At 44.0% G+C, this 22262-nt stretch overlaps 1 protein-coding gene across 2 annotated transcripts; it reads left to right on the top strand.

Moving 5' to 3' along the window:
• The first annotated feature begins 17218 nt into the window (after positions 1-17218).
• LOC116373976 (uncharacterized) lies at positions 17219-20041 on the top strand. 2 transcript variants are annotated; one of them, XM_031822703.1, is made up of 2 exons: positions 17219-17705; positions 19424-20041. In XM_031822703.1, exons 1-2 carry the CDS (start codon positions 17353-17355, stop codon positions 19779-19781), a joined length of 711 nt encoding a protein of 236 aa, XP_031678563.1. In that variant the 5' UTR covers positions 17219-17352; the 3' UTR covers positions 19782-20041. The 2 variants fall into 2 exon arrangements, 1 of the variants encoding a protein (XP_031678563.1); XR_004209685.1 differs by having other exon boundaries at positions 17225-17755.
• Positions 20042-22262: the final 2221 nt, after the last annotated feature.

The following is a 22262-nucleotide window of genomic DNA, read 5'->3' on the forward strand; positions in this document are numbered from 1 at the left end:
ACAGTGCCTTGCGAAGTATTTTTTATTTTTTTGGCAACAATGCAAAACATTATGTTTGGCGTAAAAGCAACACAGCTCATCACCTTGAACACCCATCCCCACTGTCAAACATGGTGGTGGCAGCATCATGGTTTGGGCCTGCTTTTCTTCAGCAGGGACAGGGAAGATGGTTCAAATTGATGGGAAGATGGATGGAGCCAAATACAGGACCATTCTGGAAGAAAACCTGATGGAGTCTGCAAAAGACCTGAGACTGGGACGGAGATTTGTCTTCCAACAAGACAATGATCCAAAACATAAAGCAAAATCTACAATGGAATGGTTCAAAAATAAACATATCCAGGTGTTAGAATGGCCAAGTCAAAGTCCAGACCTGAATCCAATCGAGAATCTGTGGAAAGAACTGAAAACTGCTGTTCACAAATGCTCTCCATCCAACCTCACTGAGCTCGAGCTGTTTTGCAAGGAGGAATGGGAAAAAATGTCAGTCTCTCGATGTGCAAAACTGATAGAGACATACCCCAAGCGACTTACAGCTGTAATCGCAGCAAAAGGTGGCGCTACAAAGTATTAACTTAAAGGGGCTGAATAATTTTGCACGCCCAATTTTTCAGTTTTTGATTTGTTAAAAAAGTTTGAAATATCCAATAAATGTCGTTCCACTTCATGATTGTGTCCCACTTGTTGTTGATTCTTCACAAAAAAATACAGTTTTATATCTTTATGTTTGAAGCCTGAAATGTGGCAAAAGGTTACAAAGTTCAAGGGGGCCGAATACTTTCGCAAGGCACTGTAAATAGCATCATTATTGTTATTCTTATTGTGTACTTTTTATTTTTACTTTTTTATTTTAGTCTACTTGGTAAATATTTTCTTAACTATTCTTGAACTGCTGAACCGTTGTTGTTTGTTTATTTGAGCTCCCGAGTGGCGCAGCGGTCTAAGGCACTGCATCTCAGTGCTTGAGGCGTCACTACAGACAACCTGGTTCAAATCCAGGCTGTATCACAACCGGCCGTGATTGGGAGTCCCATAGGTTTCGGCTGGTGTAGGCTGTCATTGTAAATAAGAATTTGTTCTTATCTGACTTGCCTAGTTAAATAAAAAAATATTTAAAGAACTGCTAAATCTGGTTTCATCTGCCAATATATTGTCTGTCCAGTATCCAAACGACCTTTACACAGAACTTCCTGTTGAGTTAATCGCTTTAACATGTTGAAGCTGGCAATTAAGGAGAATGATGTTGATGTTGTAGAACTATTGTATTTTAAGCACTCCTCCCTTCTGCCCAGTTTCTGTGGTGTTGCTACGGCAATCAAGTTGTTTTTACCATCCCTGTAACTGTCGCTTCTGTGGAGACATCGTTTTCATAAAGAACTACGTAAGAAGCATTAGGCTCTCGGTCTGATACAACCTTTTGAACACCTGAGTAATCTCCACTCATTGCACTGGCGCCGTCATAGCCTTGACCACGGCATTTGTTTGCCGATATCCCCCTTATACTTTCAATCAGTTTAATTTGTTATTTTTCAAGACTTGGGGCACTTTTTCAGTCACATTCAATAAAACCCAAGAAACAAACACGAGGCTGCCGAGTACTTATGGAAATGTAAAAGGTTCATGAAGGAATGACTTTTTGGTGGGTTACTGTCAACCTGATTTATTACATTAAAAAAAAATAGACATTGATGATGGACTAATGGCCCCCAGAGCTTGTGGCCCCCCTGCCTTGCAGGGGCTGCGGGGGTGTTCAATGCGCCAGTGTCTCTATCATTTCCTAAGGATGTTCCCACTGTGCTTTCAATCACAGAGAATCTGGGATGATAGATGGAGAATCAAAGTCCAATGGAAAGGCAGATCTCCAAAGGTTGATAATGAACCTGTGTCTGATTGAAGGTGTTTCACATTGACTCAATTCAGTACTGCATTGTTACCTATCCTTCATTCTCTCATTGCTATGTTTGGATACTAGCCATCTCCCATGACAGAGAGTGGGCAGTGGACACAATGTGCTGTGTATATATCTCAGAAGTCAAGATGTAAAAGAAAACCATTTCTGAGGTCAAGTTGTAAAGCAGGCCATTGAACAACTCATTATAGAACTCTGCCATCTTGCAATTCAATCTGGGTGAAAGTAAAAGTACCCACATCTCTGATGCCACCTCTGAACATCATCAGTAATGACCAGACAACAGCATATTCCTCTCCACTGGCTGGAGGAGGGAAGATGAGCAGAAATGGAGAGACATGAGAGAAGTGGAATGTTACAAAAAAAAGCCATGGATAGATCATTTGATTCACATTTGGAGTCATAAGGGTCACTGAAGAAAGCTCTAAGTTCAAATCACACCAAGATTCTGCTGTTAGGTGAAGAGGTGCGGATGAAGAGGAAAGAAGGGTGGGGGCTGAGGGGTTTGAAACGTTAACATCAATCAATATGCCTTCTCCTCGAATTGTTATTTTTAATGATGATGCTCTGGTGCTCCAGTCAGTGCTCCCGCTGAGTGAGATATCTTAAGCTGTCTTAGAGCTGAAGTGAAGAGTAACTGGGGTCATTCAGTTTCCCCAGTCACTGGCATGAAGCATCTGGCTAAAAGACTACTGTAGCTCTGTTGGCATAGCTTTTGTAGTTAACTTTGACAACTTTTGGAAACAGAAGATGCTCAACAGGAATAATAGTCCATCCAAATCATCTTGGTGCCTGGACCCTGTCCTCGCATTTCAAGGCTGCATTAAGACAATGACTTACCTGTGACCCAAGCCCTGCTCAGATAATCCATACCATTGTGCCGCTGAGCTGTTGTAGTGCTGCTGCAAATGTATATTTTCCCAGGGGGGTTGTCAGTCAATGTAAGTAACCCAATTTATGTTCCTCTGTCAATCCAACAGCTTCTGTCAGCAGTAGTCATGTTCCTCTGAACATGAATTATACTGTTAGCACTGAGACGGTTTGCCCTACTAGGAAGCCCACTGAGCAGTTCATCTCTGCACTATCAACTCAAGTATAAATATCACTGTCATGTCTACCTCTGATAAACCTCCCAATAAAGCAATAAAAACTATTAAGGAAAAATAGCCTACATTAACATATGTAGCGTAAGAAATAGGGTTCAAGAAATCGATAGCTTGCTAGAAACAGCAAGCATTCATATACTGATTATCTCTGAAAACCACTAAGATAATTCATTTGATGATACAGTGGTAGGAAAGTCGGAAGTTTACATAAACCTGAGCCAAATACATTTAAATTCAGTTTTTCACAATTCCTGACATGTAATCCTAGTAAAAATTCCCTGTCTTAGGTCAGTTAGGATCACCATTTTATTTTAAGAATGTGAAATGTTTGAATAAAAGTAGAGAGAATTAGTATTTGGTAGCATTGCCTTTAAATTGTTTAACTTGGATCAAATGTTTCGGGTAGCCTTCCACAATCTTCCCACAATAAGTTGGGTGAATTTTGGCCCATTCCTCCTGACAGAGCTGGTGTAACTGAGTCAGGTTTGTAGGTCTCCTTGCTCACACACGCTTTTCAGTTCTGCCCACACATTTTCTATAGGACTGAGGTCAGGGCTTTGTGATGTCCACTCCAATACCTTGACTGTGTTGTCCTTAAGCCATTTTGCCACAAAGGATGCTTGTGGTCATTGTCCATTTGGAAGATCCATTTGCGACCAAGCTTTAACTTCCTGACTGATGTCTTGAGATGTAGCTTCAATATATCCACATCATTGTCCTACCTCATGATGCCATCTATTTTGTGAAGTGCACCAGTCCCTCCTGCAACAAAGCACCCCCACAACATGATGCTGCCACCCCTGTGCTTCATGGTTGGGATGGTGTTCTCCGGCTTGCAAGCCTCTCCCTTTTCCCTCCAAACATAACGATGGTCCTTATGGCCAAACAGTTCTATATTTGTTTCATCAGACCAGAGGATATTTCTCCAAAAAGTCTGATCTTTGTCCCCATGTGCAGTTGCAAACCGTAGTCTGGCTTTTTTATGGCGGTCTTGGAGCAGTGGCTTCTTCCTTGCTGAGAGGCCTTTCAGGTTACGTCGATATAGGACTAATTTTACTGTGGATATTGATGCTTATGTACCGGTTTCCTCCAGCATCTTCACAAGGTCCTTTGCTGTTGTTCTGGGATTGATTTGCACTTTTTTCACCAAAGTACGTTAATCTCTAGGAGACAGAAGGTGTCTCCTTCCTGTGCGGTATGACGGCTGAGGGGTCCCATGGTGTTTATACTTGCATACTATTGTTTGTACAGATGAACGTAGTACTTTCAGGCATTTGGAAATTGCACCCAAGGATGAACAAGACTTGTGGAGGTCTACAATTGTTTTCTGAGGTCTTGATTTGATTGAGTTTGATTTTATTTGGATCTCTTTTAGTCCCCATTTGGACTAATCTTCCAAGAGTCCTTAAACATTAAAATACCATTTATAATACGAACACATTTCCACATATAACACACTAATACAAACATACATAATATACTAACATAATGACCCAATAAATACTCAATCTAAAAAAATATTGATTCTTCATCTACTATAGTCCCACAACATGTCTATGTATTATATTTAAATCGGTTTAAAATAATGTTTAAATTCATATATTGAAAGGTCTCTAGTTTGCTCAGTTAATTTATTCCATTTCTTTATTGCTCTAAATCGAAATGTTATTTTGCCTATTTATATTTTCTGTCTGGACAACGCATAGATGGTGGAAATCTATTCCTATTATTTACGGAATGTCTGTCTCTTACCAACTGAATACTGTTGTGAATAGAACTTGGCCGTTTTAAATGCATGTTCCTTTCAATTATCTTATCGATTGATGACCAACCAAGAACATTGCGCATGACTGCAACAGAAGAACCATATCTCCACCTTAAAAGAATCCTTGCTGCTTTGTGCTGTGCATTCTGCAGCCTCCTAACTTCACTTGATGATGCATTTCCCCAGACCACAGAACAGTAGTTCACCTGACTCTCAATTAATGCTTGTGTTATTTGCTGAAGAATTTGTCCTGGTAAATATTTAGCTATCCTTCTGGTCTTGGCTGATTTATTTAGATTTTCCCAAGATGTCAAGCAAAGAGGCACTGAGTTTGAAGGTAGGCCTTGAAATACATCCACAGGTACACCTCCAATTGACTCAAATGATGTCAATTAGCCTATCAGAAGCTTCTAAAGCCATGACATTTTCTGTAATTTTCCAAGCTGTTTAAAGGCACAGTCAACTTATGGTATGTAAACGTCTGGCCTTTCCGTTCACCTTCACACTCCTGGGCCAGACTACACTCAATCATATGACCTATTGAAGAGATGAGTCTTCAGTAAAAACTTAAAGGTTGAGACCGAGTCTGCATCTCTCACATGGATAGGCAGACCATTCCATAAAAATGGAGCTCTATAGGAGAAAGACCTGCCTCCAGCTGTTTGCTTAGAATTTCTAGGGACAATTAGGAGGCCTGCGTCTTGTGAGTGTAGAGTGTAGGTGTAGATATGTATGGCAGGACCAAATCAGAAAGATAGGTAGGAGCAAGCCCATGTAATGCTTTGTAGGTTAGCAGTAAAACCTTGAAATCAGCCCTTGCCTTAACAGGAAGCCAGTGTAGGGAGGCTAGCACTGGAGTAATATGATCAAATGTTTTGGTTCTAGTCATGATTCTAGCAGCCGTATTTAGCACTAACTGAAGTTTATTTATTGCTTCATCCGGGTAGCCGGAAAGTAGAGCATTGCAGTAGTCTAACCTTGATGTAACAAAATAATGGATAAATTTTTTTGCATCATTTTTGGACAGAAAGTTTCTGATTTTTGCAATGTTACGTAGATGGAAAAAAGCTGTCCTTGAAACAGTCTTGATATGTTCGTCAAAAGAGAGATCAGGGTCCAGAGTATTTCACCTTTATTTAACCAGGTAGGCTAGTTGAGAACAAGTTCTCATTTACAACTGCGACCTGGCCAAGATAATGCATAGCAGTGTGAACAGACAACACAGAGTTACACATGGAGTAAACAATTAACAAACAATTAAGTCAATAACACAGTAGAAAAAAAAGAGAGTCTATATACATTGTGTGCAAAAGGCATGAGGAGGTAGGCGAATAATTACAATTTTGCAGATTAAGACTGGAGTGATAAATGATCAGATGGTCATGTACAGGTAGAGATACTGGTGTGCAAAATAGCAGAAAAGTAAATAAATATAAACAGTATGGGGATGAGGTAGGTCAAATTGGGTGGGCTATTTACCGATAGACTATGTACAGCTGCAGCGATCGGGTAGCTGCTCAGATAGCAGATGTTTGAAGTTGGTGAGGGAGATAAAAGTCTCCAACTTCAGCGATTTTTGCAATTCGTTCCAGTCACAGGCAGCAGAGAACTGGAAGGAAAGGCGGCCAAAGGAGGTGTTGGCTTTAGGGATGATCAGTGAGATACACCTGCTGGAGCGTGTGCTACGGGTGGGTGTTGCCATCGTGACCAGTGAACTGAGATAAAGCGGAGCTTTACCTAGCATGGACTTGTAGATGACCTGGAGCCAGTGGGTCTGGCAACGAATCTGTAGCAAGGGCCAGCTGACAAGAGCATACAGGTCGCAGTGGTGGGTGGTATAAGGTGCTTTAGTAACAAAACGGATGGCACTGTGATAAACTGCATCCAGTTTGCTGAGTAGAGTATTGGAAGCTATTTTGTAGATGACATCGCCGAAGTCGAGGATCGGTAGGATAGTCAGTTTTACTAGGGTAAGTTTGGCGGCGTGAGTGAAGGAGGCTTTGTTGCGGAAAGAAAGCCGATTTTAGATTGGAGATGTTTGATATGAGTCTGGAAGGAGAGTTTACAGTCTAGCCAGACACCTAGGTACTTATAGATGTCCACATATTCTAGGTCGGAACCATCCAGGGTGGTGATGCTAGTCGGGCGTGCGGGTGCAGGCAGCGAATGCACTGTACTGCACGGTACTGTCTTTCCAAGCTAGTCGGAAGACTTCCAGTTTGGTGTGGCGCCATTTCCGTTCCAATTTTCTGGAAGCCTGCTTCAGAGTTCAGGTATTTTCTGTATACCAGGGAGCTAGTTTCTTATGACAAATGTTTTTTGTTTTTAGGGGTGCAACTGCATCTAGGGTATTGCGCAAGGTTAAATTGAGTTCCTCAGTTAGGTGATTAACTGACTTTTGTCCTCTGACGTCCTTGGGTAGGCAGAGGGAGTCTGGAAGAGCATCAAGGAATCTTTGGATTGTTTATAGCACAATTTTTTATGCTCCTTGGTTGGAGTCTGAGCAGATTATTTGTTGTGATTGCAAATGTAATAAAATGGTGGTCTGATTATGAGGAAAAACATTAAGATCCACTACATTTATTCCATGGGACACAACTACTGTAGGTCCAGAGTATGACTGTGACAGTGAGTAGGTCCAGAGACATGTTGGCCAAAACCCAGTCGATGATGGCTCCGAAAGCCTTTTGGAGTGGGTCTGTGGACTTTTCCATGTTTATATTAAAATCACCAAAAATTAGAATATTATCTGCTATGACTACAAGGTCCGATAGGAATTCAGGGAACTCCATGAGGAACGCTGTATATGGCCCAGGAGGCCTGTAAACAGTAGCTATAAAAAGTGATTGAGTAGGCTGCATAGATTTCATTACTAGAAGCTCAAAGGATGAAAACATCATTCTTTTTTTTGTAAATTGATTTTTTTCTATCGTAAATGTTAGCAACACCTCCGCCTTTGCGGGATGCACAGGGGATATGGTCACTAGTGTAACCAGGAGGTGAGGCCTCAATTAACACAGTAAATTCATCAGGCTTAAGCCATGTTTCAGTCAGGCCAATCACATCAAGATTATGATCAGTGATTATTTCATTGACTATAACCGCCTTTGAAGTGAGGGATCTAACATTAAGTAGCCCTACTTTGAGATGTGAAGTATCAGAATCTCTTTCAATAATGGCAGGAATGGAGGAGGTCTTTATTCTAGTAAGATTGCTAAGGCGAACACCGCCATGTTAGTTTTGCCCAACCTAGGTCGAGGCACAGACACGGTCTCAATGGGGATAGCTGAGCTGACTGCACTTAATGTGCTAGTGGCAGACTCCACTAAACTGGCAGGCTGGCTAACAGCCTGCTGCCTGGCCTGCACCCTATTTCATTGTGAAGCTAAAGGAGTTAGAGCCCTGTCTACGTTGGTAGATAAGATGAGAGCACCCCTCCAGCTATGATGGAGTCCGTCACTCCTCAGCAGGCCAGGCTTGGTCCTGTTTGTGGGTGAGTCCTAGAAAGAGGGCCAATTATCTACAAATTCTATCTTTTGGGAGGGGCAGAAAACAGTTTTCAACCAGCGATTGAGTTGTGAGACTCTGCTGTAGAGCTCATCACTCCCCCTAACTGGGAGGGGGCCAGAGACAATTACTCGATGCCGACACATCTTTCTAGCTGATTAACACGCTGATGCTATGTTGCGCTTGGTGACCTCTGATTGTTTCATCCTAACATCGTTTGTGTCGACGTCGATAACAATATCTCTATACTCTCTACACTCGCCAGTTTTAGCTTTAGCCAGCACCATCTTCAGATTAACCTTAACGTCGGTAGCCCTGCCCCCTGGTAAACAATGTATGATCGCTGGATGATTCGTTTGAAGTCTAATACACCGGGTAATGGAGTCGCCAATGACTAGGGTTTTCAATTTGTCAGGGCTAATGGTGGGAGGCTTCGACATCTCAGACCCCGTAATGGGAGGAGTAGAGACAAGAGAAGGCTTCGCCTCAGACTCCGACTTGCTACTTAATGGGGAAAACCGGTTGAAAGTTTATTTAGGCTGAATGAGCGACACCGGTTGAGCATTCCTACAGCATTCCTACAGCATTCCTACAGCATTCCTACAGCATTTCCTTCCAGAAGCCATGAGAAAGTTGTCCGGCTGCGGGGACCTTGCGAGGGGACTCGTACTAACGTTACTATCTGTACTTACTGGTGGCACAGACACTGTTTCGTCCTTTCCTACACTGAAATGACCCTTGCCTAATGATTGCGTCTGAAGCTGGCCTTGCAGCACAGCTATCCTCGCCGTAAGGCGGTCGGTCTCCTGTATATTATGAGTACAGCAACTGCAATTAGAAGGCATCATGTTAATGGTACTACTTAGCTTCGGCTGTTGGAGGTCCTGACGAACCATGTCCAGATAAAGTGTCCGGAGTGAAAAAGTTGAATGAAAAAAAAAAGTTGATTGAGGGAAAAACTAAAAATATAAACGGTAATTAAAAAGTAAAAACCGTAAAGTTGTCAGGTAGCAAAGTAAGGTTGGCAACAAAACACACAGCAACACGTAAACAAGTCTGCAAGTTGTGACCGGAAATGTATTTACAAACAGCACAGGAATGAAATCATCCACATGTATTGACCATATCTAATGCTGCAGAAATCTGCTCTAAAGCAGTATCCACATCCATCAAATGTAGTGATCACGATATAGAAGCCATTTCTGGGAAAACCAAAGTTCCAAAGGCTGGGGCTAATATTGCTCATTTTATAAGATATCATATTGTACAAGAGGTTTTGTACTAATTCCTATGTTGAAGATGTGAAGAATATTTGCTGGTCTGTGATGTGTAGTGAGGAGCAACCACTTGACGCATTTATGAAATTGCTTATTAGAATTAGGGATGGATCGAAATTTACATAATGGGTACCTGGAGGAAATTTAATTCCAGGGGAGGGTTTAGTATATATATATATTTTTTTAAATCTAGTCCAGGGGAAGGTCATGTCATTTATAATAGATGAAATTGAAATATTTCTCTGTAAAAAAATTTTTTAAAGAGTTGCTTATAAAAAGAGTGTGCCGGATGCCGCCCCTCATCTCTGATTCTCCACTGGGCCCGCAATATCAAGTGTGCCTGTAGGCTATTTATTGTGGTCTCAATCAAATGATTCATACCCTAAAGGCTACGAAGTGCATGCTCTGAGAAGCACAGAGTAAAGTCATAATTCTAAGATAGCTGCTGGGATGGTGTAAATAGAACTACGTTGCATTACACACTGCAGGCGGATATTCCAACCCTGAGGCCTGGCCTGCTATGCTCTTGGAACAGGCCCCCGATTCCCGACCCGAGTCAAGTGGGAATATAATTGCTTTTCTCACTATGCTTATTCTGACCTTGAATTTAAGCATGAAAATAGCTTGCTATTCACCCACTATTCATTCGAGGTGGAGTTTGAATAAATGTAGGTGTGGCAGAGGTGCCTCTACAGATATGCCATAATTCCCCACCTTTATGGGTGAGGAAACCATGAATAAGGTCTAGCGAACCTGCTGGTTCCAAGTGGAAAAAGCATATACTTAATTGTTTCCAATAGAAATAACAGTATTCTCCATGCACTGTAATCTATAAATTGATAAGAACCATCAATAACAGCTAGGTAAACATGCAATCTGTTTGGAGAAGGGGATTGTAAATTCACAATTGTTTTAGATTATTTTTCCTTATGACCCCTGGAGACGAATGTGAAGCCAACCATATGGAGGTAAATTGAAAATCATATTCCACAGTAAAATAGGATCGACTGTAAATAGTTGTGCCATTAATTCAGAATTTTAATTGTGTGCCTGCATAACTTGCGAGGATGAAATTTGGTGAGACAAGCTGTTGGCTTCTGTAGGACTAAACCTGCAAGTTGATGTAGCCTATGTGCTTTACAATGTTTTTATTATATGCCAGGGCTTTTCTCTGTTTTATTTTACAATTTGTATCATGTTAAACATTACTAATACTCACGTACATATATTTTTGCATCATTCAATTCCACTCCTTTTAACTTTTCTCCTGACACATCCTTGTACGTTGTTCCTGAGGGCCGTTAGCGTTAGTGGATCATATTAGGCTAACGTTGTGCAATAATTTGGGACACGTTGCCTATTTGAATCATTGCGGAACTCCACATGTTGCAGGTTAAACCTGGAGTCTGGTGCAGGGTTCACGACAACTGGACCATTGTCATACAGTTACGCATATGAATCAAACCACTGTATATTTTATTCAATATATTTTGTGTGTAAAGGCTCCCAAGCAGGTGCTTTTTATTATTCATTCATACTTTCCTAACCCTAAAATCTGCCTAAATAATCCAACATAAGAGTACCAGTTGGTGTAGAAACGGAGATAAATATGCATAGATGGCTTTCTTTCATTGATCCCTATGTTCTGACAACGTTCTCTCAGTGTATTCTGTTGAGTCTGTCGACAAAATGTACACCGTATTTAAATGGATGGCTTAAGATACACTACATGACTAAAAGTAGGTCGAACATCTCATTCCAAAATCATGGGTATTAATATGGAGTTTGTCCCCCCTTAGCTGCTATAACAGCCTCCACCCTTCTGGGAAGGCTTTCCAGTATATGTTGGTACATTACTGCGGGGACTTGCTTCCATTCAGCCACAACAACATTAGGGCACTGATGTTGGGGGATTAGGCCTGGCTCGGTCCAATTCATCCCAAGGTTTTTGTTGGGGTTGAGGTCAGGACTCTGTGCACTCCAGTCAAGTTCTTGCACACCGATCTCGACAACCTATATCTGTATGGACCTCGCTTTGTGCACAGGGGTATTGTCATGCTGAAACAGGAAAGGGCCTTCCCCAAACTGTTGCCACAAAGTTGGAAGCACAGAATCGTCTAGAATGTCATTATACACTGTAGCGCTAAGATTTCCCTTCACTGGAACTAAGGGGCCTAGCCCGAACCATGAAAAACACCCCCAGACCATTATTCCTCCTCCAGCAAACTTAACAGTTGGCACTATGCATTCGGGCAGATAGCGTTCTCCTGGTGTCCACCAAACCCAGATTCGTCCATCGAACTGCCAGATGGTGAAGTGTGATTCATCACTCCAGAGAACGCGTTTTGACTGCTCCAGAGTCCAATGGCGGCGAGCTGGACACCACGCGCTTGGCATTGCGTATGGTGATCTTAGGCTTGTGTGCGGCTGCTCGGCTGCTCGGCCATGGAAACCCATTTCATGAAGCTCACGACGAATGGTTATTGCGCTGAAGTTGCTTCCAGAGGCAGTTTGGAACTCGGTAGTGAGTGTTGCAACCAAGCTTGTGTGGCCTACCACCTTGCGGCTGAGCCGTTGTTGCTCCTAGATGTTTCCACTTCACAATAACAGCACTTACTGTTGACCAGGGCAGCTCTAGCAGGTCAGACATTTGTCGAACTGACTTGATGGGAAGATGGCATCCTATGACTGTGCCAAATTGAAAGTCACTGAGCTTTTCAGTAAGGCCATTTTACTGCCAATGTCTGTCTATGGAGATTGCATGGCGGTGTGCTCGATTTTATAAACCTCTCAGCAACGGGTGTGGCTGAAATAGCCGAATCCACTCATTTGAAGGGGTGTCCACATACATTTGTATCTGTTGGCCAGCAAATGGGTGGGTTTTCAGTGGTTGAATGAAATGTATTCATACCGCGCAAAGTAGCCACACCTGCAGAGTGTTTTACGTGACTGAAAAAGGTACCCTTTTGTATGCTGCGTAACCAATGGCTGTGCTGTGTAGGCCTAAGGTGGCAGTTCAGGAGGAGAGTCAAAAGCTTCTCCCAAAAATAATTGTTGATTAAGCCTAGACCATGTTGTGTGCAGACTAACCTATATATAGCAGTTTGAGTTCAGTTTGAGACTAAACACTTGTTATAAACAAATGTGGAAATTGAGCAAGTTTAGGAGCCTAAACTGCTTGGTGTAACCCTGGATTATAACCCGTCTTGGTCAAAACATATTGATGAAACGGTAACTAAGATGGGAAGAGGTCTGCTATGCTTTCTTGACTTTGCTATCAACAAAATAAGTCCTACAGGACCTAGTTTTATCATAACTGGACTACTGCCCAGTCACATGGTCAAGTGCCACAAAGAGTTACATAGGCAAATTACAGTTGGCCCAGAACAGAGTAGCATGGCTGGCCCATCAATGTACACGGAGGGCATCTATGACATGCATGTCAATCTCTCCTGGCTCAAAGTAGAGGAGAGATTGACTGCATCAATACTTGTTTTTGTGAGAGGTATTGACATGTTGAAAGCACAGAGTTGTCTGTTCAAACGACTAGCACACAGCTCAGACACCCATGTATACCCCAAAAGACATACCACAAGGGGTCCCTTCACAGTCCCCAAGTCCAGAACAGACTCCGGGAAACACAGAGTACTACACAGAGCCATGAATGACTACATGGAACACTATTCCACATCAAGTAACTCATGTAAATAGTCAAATCCAATTTTTTTAAACGGATAAAACTACAGATCAAATCAAAATGTATTTGTCACATGCGCCGAATACAACAGGTGACTATGCATAGATAATAAACAGCAAGTAGCAGCAGTGTAAAAACAGAGGGGTTGGGGGGGGTCAATGTAAATAGTCCGGGTTGCCATTTGATTAATTGATTAGCAGCCTTATGGCTTGGGGGTAGAAGCTGTTAAGGAGCCTTTTGGTCCTAGACACCAAGGAACTTGAAACTCTTGACCCGCTCCACCTCAGCCCCGTCAATGCTAATGGGAGCCTGTTCAGCCCTCCTTTTCCTATAGTCCACGATCAGCTCCTTTGTCTTGATCACATTGAGGGAGAGGTTGTTGTCCTGGCACCACACTGCCAGGTCTCCGACCTCCTCCCTATAGGCTGTCTCGTCGTTGTCAGTGATCAGGCCTACCACTGTTGTGTTGTCAGCAAACCTAATGATGGTGTTGGAGTCGTGCTTGGTCATGCAGTCATGAGTGAATAGGGAGTACAGGAGGGGACAAAGCATGCACCCCTGAGGGGCCCCAGTGTTAAGGATCATCGTGTTAGATGTGTTTTTGCCTACCCTTACCACCTGGGGGCAGCCCGTCAGGAAGTCCAGGATCCAGATGCAGAGGGAGGTGTTTAGTCCCAGAGTCCTTAGCCTAGTGATGAGCTTTGTGGGCACTATGGTGTTGAACGCTGAGCTATAGTCAATGAACAGCATTCTCACATAGGTGTTCCTTTTGTCCAGGTGGGAAAGGGCAGTGTGGAGTGATTGAGATTGCTTTATCTGTGGATCTGTTGGGGCTATATACAAATTGGAATGGGTCTAGGCTTTGAGGCATCATGGTGTTGATGTGAGCCATGATCAGCCTTTCAAACACCAACGTGAGTGCTACGGTGTGGCAGGTTTTGGCAGGTTACCTTAGCTTTCTTGGACACAGAGAATATTGTGGTTTGGTTGAAACATGCAGGTATTTAAGACTCGGTCAGGGAGAGGTTGAAAATGTCAGTGAAGACACTTACCAGTTGGTCCGCGTATGCTTTGAGTACATGTCCTGGTAATCCATCTGGACACCTTATGGAACAACACAGACTGTGAAGAGACATACACACCAGGGGTTGGAACATAAATTATTTTGCAACAGAACTACTATTTTTTTGTTGTTCCGTTTCACTGTTCCGACCAGCAAAATAAAGTTCTAAACTGGTTCAAACCCCCAAAAAGTAATGGCTTATATTGTTTCTTTCTTTGTTTCTTTCTTTTAATGCATTTAGCCTATTAAATTGTCGATAAGTTAACGAAAGTCAACTCAACCAAAAATAAAAGTTAAAGAATGGGATTTCAGCCAGTGGCTCAGATGGAACTATAGAAGATCCTTTAAATGTTGGTATTTGGTTGTGTTGTCAACCTAATGTAACGGATGTGAAACGGCTAGCTAGTTAGCGGTGGTGCGCGCTAAATAGCGTTTAAATCGGTGAAGTCACTTGCTCTGAGACCTTGAAGTAGTGGTTCCCCTTGCTCTGCAAGGGCCACGGCTTTTGTGGAGCGATGGGTAACGATGCTTCGTGGGTGACTGTTGTTGATGTGTGCAGAGGGTCCCTGGTTCGCGCCTGGGTATACAGGCATAAAGGCCCTAACATTCAACCTTAAAATGATTGTACAATCCCATGGCCACATTTTTAGGTTGTTGACTTGCACCATGTCTTTTTAATGTAATCTAAACTGCAATCCAGGCCATTTGGTTCTGCTATTAGATGACGCACAGTGATAACACATTCATCTGTTGAATAGATTTTGTAATTATTGTAATTATTTCACCACTATGGCCTATTTATTGCCTTACCTCCCTTATCCTACCTCATTTGCACACACTGTATATATCATTTTTTCTATTGTAATTTGACTGTATGTTTATTTATTCCATGTGTAACTCTGTGTTGTTGTTTGTGTCTCACTGCTTTGCTTTATCTTGGCCAGGTCACAGTCATAAATGAGAACTGGTTCTCAACTAGCCCACCTGGTTAAATAAAGGTGAAAGAAAAATGAAAGAAAGAAATAAACAAAATGTCTGTGCTTTTAATGGTTGAAAGTAATTGACATTTGGTGACAACTAAACAAAAAATATGACATTATTTTTCCATTGAAATTTGGTTGTGCTTTTAGATGGTTGAAAGCATAATGATAAGACATTGGAAATTCAACTAACTCATTTTGAGAGGGTGAATATACAGTAGGTTGTAATCTCATTGATCAACATCTCAACCAAATATTACCCAATTATCCATGTTGAAATGATGTGGTATGCCCAGTGCGCATTCACATATATCTGTAACCTTCACAGACCTCATCGCCCCCATGTCTGAGTAACCTGCTGTGACGCATTTCTGGTTTGAATCATTTCTCTGCCTCAACAGTGTTAGACATCTTCATTATTCACCAAGGACAGGAGGAGGAAGAGATATTTATATATATATAGGTAAAAAAAATACTTTGTACAGATGAAGGTGGTCCAGACGCATGTGTGTGCATCTGTGATTCATAGTCTTCTTTGTTTGTGGAGCCCTGTGCATCGTCATACTTTGGTTTTGGCCATGAACAGAAAGTCATTAGAGCTAGCGAGAGAGAGAGAGAGAGAGATGATGAGGGTCTCCTGCCAAATGAATGTTCCCTGCTACCTGTGTTCACTGACCTTTGACACTCTCTCCACGCAGACAGAGAGGAGAGGCATGTATGGACATTTGCTATGGCCCTCTTGGCCCGTGACATACTCCTAATGAATGATACAGTACCATAGTATTTGAGAAGTTCTCTACTCACACATGAAATGAAAGAGAGCTGAAAGAATGCTGAGGGAACATACACTGAGTATAGCAAACATTAGTAACACCTTCGTATTGAGTTCAATTCACTGGGAATAGACTCAACAAGGTGTTGAAAGCGTTTCACAGGGATGTTGACTCCAATGCATCCCACTGTTGATTTAAGTTGGCTGGATGTCCTTTGGGTGGAGGGCCATTCTTGACACACATATGGGAAACCGTTGAGCCTGAAAAACCCAGCAGCGTTGCAGTTCTTGTCACAAAGCAGTGTGGCACCTACTACCATACCCCGTTCAAAGGCACTTAAATATTTTTCTTTCCCATTCACCATCTGAATGGCACACACACGTGTGCTTCTACGAGGGTAAAAGCTGTTGTTGGTGGTGTGTGTAAGTGGTTGTGTATTGTGAAAGCACTTTAGGGAGTGCAATACCTATCCTAAGTATTCACCCATTTGTATTTCATCACATTGTAATGTGTTACAAGTCTTTTTTAAGATTAATGAAAAATAAACACTAATATATCTTGTTTAGATAAGCATTCACTCCTGAGTCAAAATATGTTAGAAACACCTTTGGGAGCCATTATAAGTGTGTTTTATTGGGTAAGTTTTACAAGAGCTTTGCACTTCTCTATTGTGTAATATTTGCCCATTATTACATTTTCAAGTCATGCCATAGATTTTAAAGCAGATTCAAGTCAAAAAATTTAACTTGGCCACACAGGACCATTCACTGTCTTCTTGGTAAGCAACTCCAATGTAGATTTGGCCATGTGATGTAGGTTATTGTCCTGCTGAAAGGTGAATTCCTTCCCCAGAGTCTGGTGGAAAGCAGACTGAAATAGGTTTTCCTCTAGGATTTTGCATGTGCTTAGCTCCATCCCATTTCTTTTTATCCTGAAAAACTCCCGTTTGTCACATCTACTCCCACTCCTCCCCTCCAGCGTTTGATGTTGCGGTTTACTAACCACCGGTCCTGGGAACCATCATTATGCGTACCTGGCTTTCATAATTATATTCACCTGCGCTTCATTATTAATTACACCTGGACTCCATTACCTCACTCATTACCTCCCCTATATTTGGCACTCCCTTAGGTTCCTTTCCTAGGCGGTATTGTTTCTGTTGGTCATGTCTAGATGCTACACTTATGTTGTAGCATGCCATGTTATTTGCTATATTAAACATACCACCTGCTTCTCGACTCCCAGTGTCTCCGGTACAGAATACTGCCTCCCAAAATGGAAGCAGCAGGAAATCAGTTGATGAGCAAGAATACCTACTTTGTTAACACCACGACCAGCTGGCACAACTGGGGACGGCTATGGAAGAGATTCAACATCTCAAACATATTTGAGAGGTGCTGCCTTCAACTAACGGAGGACACTATCACCAGTCGACCCAGCCCATTCAGCAACCTGCCCTGGTCAGCGACGCCCATCTGTCCCTCCTGGAAAAGCACCCCCTCTTCTACTTTTCGCACCAGATTGGAACTCCTACAACAGAGGTCCAAGGTTGCCACGGTTATTTCTCTGCTGACTGGGCGGGCATTGGAATGGGCCTCGGCTGTCCGGGAGAGAGGCGCTGGATTCGGGTGAGGGGTTCATGGCTTGATTCAGAGGTGTCTTCGATCATCCACGGGCGGTAGGTAGCCTGGTGGCTAGAGCGTTGGGCCAGTAACCGAAAGGTTGCTGGCTCGAATCCCCAAGCTGACAAGGTAAAAATCTGTCGTTCTGCCCCTGAACAAGGCAGTAAACCAACTGTTCCCCGGTTGGCCGTCATTGTAAATAAGAATTTGTTCTTAACTCACTTACCTAGTTGAAGTTTAGAGGAATTTAAGAAATCCACCAGGGGTGAGTGCCTACTCCAGCTATGGCAGGAGGACCAGGCGGCTGCTTCTTACTCGCTCACCTTCCGGACAGTCGCAGCATCCAGTGGCTGGAATGAGCCGGCGCTTCGTACTCTATTCAGAAGAGGACTGCGTGAGGAGGTTCAGATGGAACTGGCCTGTTGAGACAACCTCTCCTTAGACCCACTCATCACATTGGCCATCTGTCTGGATAACCTTCGGGCGCGTCTGTAGTCTCATTGCTACTCTCCCTCTGTGAACACTGGATCTGAGCCTGAACCCATGGCGTTAGGGGTCACGCGCCTCCCTGCGACGCAGACAGCTCTCTCTCTATTGTGGTCAGGGACTGCTCCAGTGATGTCCGGTACGTCCCAACTCGGGATCCACTAGAGCAGAGGGACAGTCACGTGAGCTTCCACCTCCTGGGGCAGGTGTGAGTATTCCATCTTCATCACTTTCTGCCAAACCCTTTTTGGTGTCGCTCGCACTAGTTGACTGTCCATTTACTGCTTCTACAGCATTAGTGGATTCCGGTGCTGCGGGGAACTTTATTGACCAGACCCTTGCCGCCACTTTCAACAGTCCTCATACTCTCTTTCTTCTCCCGGTTGACGCCCTGGATAAATCGGCCATTAGGTTCAGAGACCATCACACGCATCACAAAACCACTCACCCTCACCGTGGAGTCCATCAGGTAGTGGACCTCACCCAGCACGCGCCAGCAGGGAAACCAATGCCCCTTCCCATGCCTCAGTATCCCTGGTCTCATCTTATCCATTGACTTTGTCACTGATCTCCCCTCTGACAGTTTCATTCCTCTCTGGTCTCCCTACTGCTCTACAGGTTGCTGAGGCACTATTCCAGCAGGTCTTCTGGAATTATGGCGGAGGACATCTCCAACCGTGGGCCCCAATTCACATCATGGGTATGGAGAGCCTTTATGGAGAAGCTCGGCGTCACGGTCCGCCTCACTTCCGGGTATAGGCCTCAGTCCAATGGGCCGGTGGAGAGGATGAACCAGGAGCTGGGGAGGTTCCTGAGGAGTCACTGTCAGGACCGGCAGGGAGAGTGGGCCCGATGCGTTACATCACTCCTCCACCGGGCTGACTACCTACCAGTGTGTTCTGTGTTTTCATGCGGCTCTGGCTTCGTGGACCCTGGGCTAGACAGATGCTCCTGCGGTTGTTGAGTGGTTCAGGTGCGCAGAAATGTGGCGCAAGGCTGACGTGAGACTTCAGCACGCCGTCCACTGTCAGGCAGACTGACACCGCAGTGAGACTCCTGTGTTCCATCCTGGGGATTGCGTCTGGCTCTCTACCAGGAACCTCCCACTCTGCCTACAAGAGCCTGAGCCCCCTGTTTGTGGGGCCATTCAAGGTTCTCCGGCGGGTCAACGAGGTGACGCATAGGTTACAGCTTCCCAGTGACTACCGTAGCTCACCTTTTCATGTTTCCCTTCTCAGGCCGGTGGTGTCTGGTCCCTTGGCTGATGCTGTCCTCCCCCCCCCGGACCTCGAAGGAGCTCCCGCCTATGCCGTCAGATCTCCCAAAGTCATGGGGGTCGGCTCCAGTACCTGGTGGACTGGCAGGGGTATGGCCCAGAGGAGCCATGTGTTCCGGTGGAGGACATTTTGGATCCCAACATCATCAGTGATCTTCATCTTTGCTGACCGGCCCACTCCTCGGGTCGTTCCTGTGGCTGGAGCTGTGAGTCGGGTACTGTCACGTCTACTCCCGCTCCTCCCCTCCAGTGGTCGATGTCGCCAGTTTACTAATCACCGGTCCTGGGAAGCATCACGTGCATCTGCGCTTCATCATTAAGCACATCTGGACCCCATAACCTCCCCTTTATCTGTGACTCCCTTAGGTTCCTTCCCAAGGCTGTATTGTTTCTGTTCATGTCTAGACGCTACTCCTACGTTGTACCGTTCCATGTTATTTGCTATATTTAACTTCCACTGGCAGTTGCTTCTTGACTCCCAGTGATAAATTATACCGTCTTTACCGATACCATGATGAAATCTCCACCATGCTTGAAAATAAGGAGACGCTGGTTAAATGTAAAAATAATTTACTCAGTTTGACCTAAGTGGTTTTTTTCCCGTGTGCCTTGTTGCCTACAGGATGCATGTTTTGGAATATTTTCATGGCGGTCATAGTCGCTTCACTGCAATGTTGTTGCTCCATCCTCCAGTGTTTTTCCATCACAGCCATTGAACTCTGGCAGTTTCCCTCCTGTCCAGAAGGACGATTATCTTTGTCTGGGTGGTTTGAATATTATAAACTTAACCAAATTAAATATTCTATATCTAATTTGTTATTGCTACCCATTTACCAGTCAATGCCCTTCTGGAAGGTTTCTAAAAGCGCCCTGGTCTCTCTAGTATAGGTGTTCCCAAACTGGGGTACACATACCGATGCCATCAGGGGTACGCCAAATAAAAGTGTTTCACATTTAAACTATTTTTTCAAACAGTACATTTGATATTTTCCAACAGGACTATACATTAGGGTGAGTTTTTATTCTTACCTGAGTAGGCTCGTTTCACTGCCAAAAATTAAATTTTACCATCTAGTGTTCAGAAAAATAACAACATTTTAAATACAGGTAGCAGAGTCAAACATCCAATCACAACTGTTACTCTTGCGAGAAATCTTCACTCTTGTGCAGACATTTAGAAATGAAACATGACAATTTGAAAAGTGAGACATGAGTAGTAAGACATGTATAAAAGCAACATACCATTCAGAAGGGGCTACAAATGTCTTCATCAAACTGCACTTTCACAATGCATCCGTGACATGGCAGGAGATGTTTTGAAACAATTACCGCTTTGCATACAATCCAAATCAAATCAAATCAAATTTATTTATATAGCCCTTCGTACATCAGCTGATATCTCAAAGTGCTGTACAGAAACCCAGCCTAAAACCCCAAACAGCAAGCAATGCAGGTGGAGAAGCACGGTGGCTAGGAAAAACTCCCTAGAAAGGCCAATACCTAGGAAGAAACCTAGAGAGGAACCAGGCTATGTGGGGTGGCCAGTCCTCTTCTGGCTGTGCCGGGTGGAGATTATAACAGAACATGGTCAAGATGTTCAATGTTCATAAATGACCAGCATGGTCGAATAATAATAAGGCAGAACAGTTGAAACTAGAGCAGCAGCACAGTCAGGTGGAAGTTGAAACTGGAGCAGCAGCATGGCCAGGTAGACTGGGGACAGCAAGGAGTCATCATGTCAGGTAGTCCTGGGGCATGGTCCTAGGGCTCAGGTCAGTTGAAACTGGAACAGCAGCATGGCCAGGTGGACTGGGGACAGCAAGGAGTCATCATGTCAGGTAGTCCTGGGGCATGGTCCTAGGGCTCAGGTCCTCCGAGAGAGAGAAAGAAAGAGAGAAGGAGAGAATTAGAGAACGCACACTTAGATTCACACAGGACACCGAATAGGACAGGAGAAGTACTCCAGATATAACAAACTGACCCCAGCCCCCCGACACATAAACTACTGCAGCATAAATACTGGAGGCTGAGACAGGAGGGGTCAGGAGACACTGTGGCCCCATCCGAGGACACCCCCGGACAGGGCCAAACAGGAAGGATATAACCCCACCCACTTTGCCAAAGCACAGCCCCCACACCACTAGAGGGATATCTTCAACCACCAACTTACCATCCTGAGACAAGGCTGAGTATAGCCCACAAAGATCTCCGCCACGGCACAACCCAAGGGGGGGGGGGGGGCGCCAACCCAGACAGGATGACCACAACAGTGAATCAACCCACTCAGGTGACGCACCCCCTCCAGGGACGGCATGAGAGAGCCCCAGCAAGCCAGTGACTCAGCCCCTGTAATAGGGTTAGAGGCAGAGAATCCCAGTGGAAAGAGGGGAACCGGCCAGGCAGAGACAGCAAGGGCGGTTCGTTGCTCCAGAGCCTTTCCGTTCACCTTCCCACTCCTGGGCCAGACTACACTCAATCATATGACCCACTGAAGAGATGAGTCTTCAGTAAAGACTTAAAGGTTGAGACCGAGTTTGCGTCTCTGACATGGGTAGGCAGACCGTTCCATAAAAATGGAGCTCTATAGGAGAAAGCCCTGCCTCCAGCTGTTTGCTTAGAAATTCTAGGGACAATTAGGAGGCCTGCGTCTTGTGACCGTAGCGTACGTATAGGTATGTACGGCAGGACCAAATCAGAGAGATAGGTAGGAGCAAGCCCATGTAATGCTTTGTAGGTTAGCAGTAAAACCTTGAAATCAGCCCTTGCTTTGACAGGAAGCCAGTGTAGAGAGGCTAGCACTG

Source organism: Oncorhynchus kisutch, linkage group LG4 (genome assembly GCF_002021735.2).
Source record: "Oncorhynchus kisutch isolate 150728-3 linkage group LG4, Okis_V2, whole genome shotgun sequence".
NCBI lineage: Eukaryota > Metazoa > Chordata > Actinopteri > Salmoniformes > Salmonidae > Oncorhynchus > Oncorhynchus kisutch.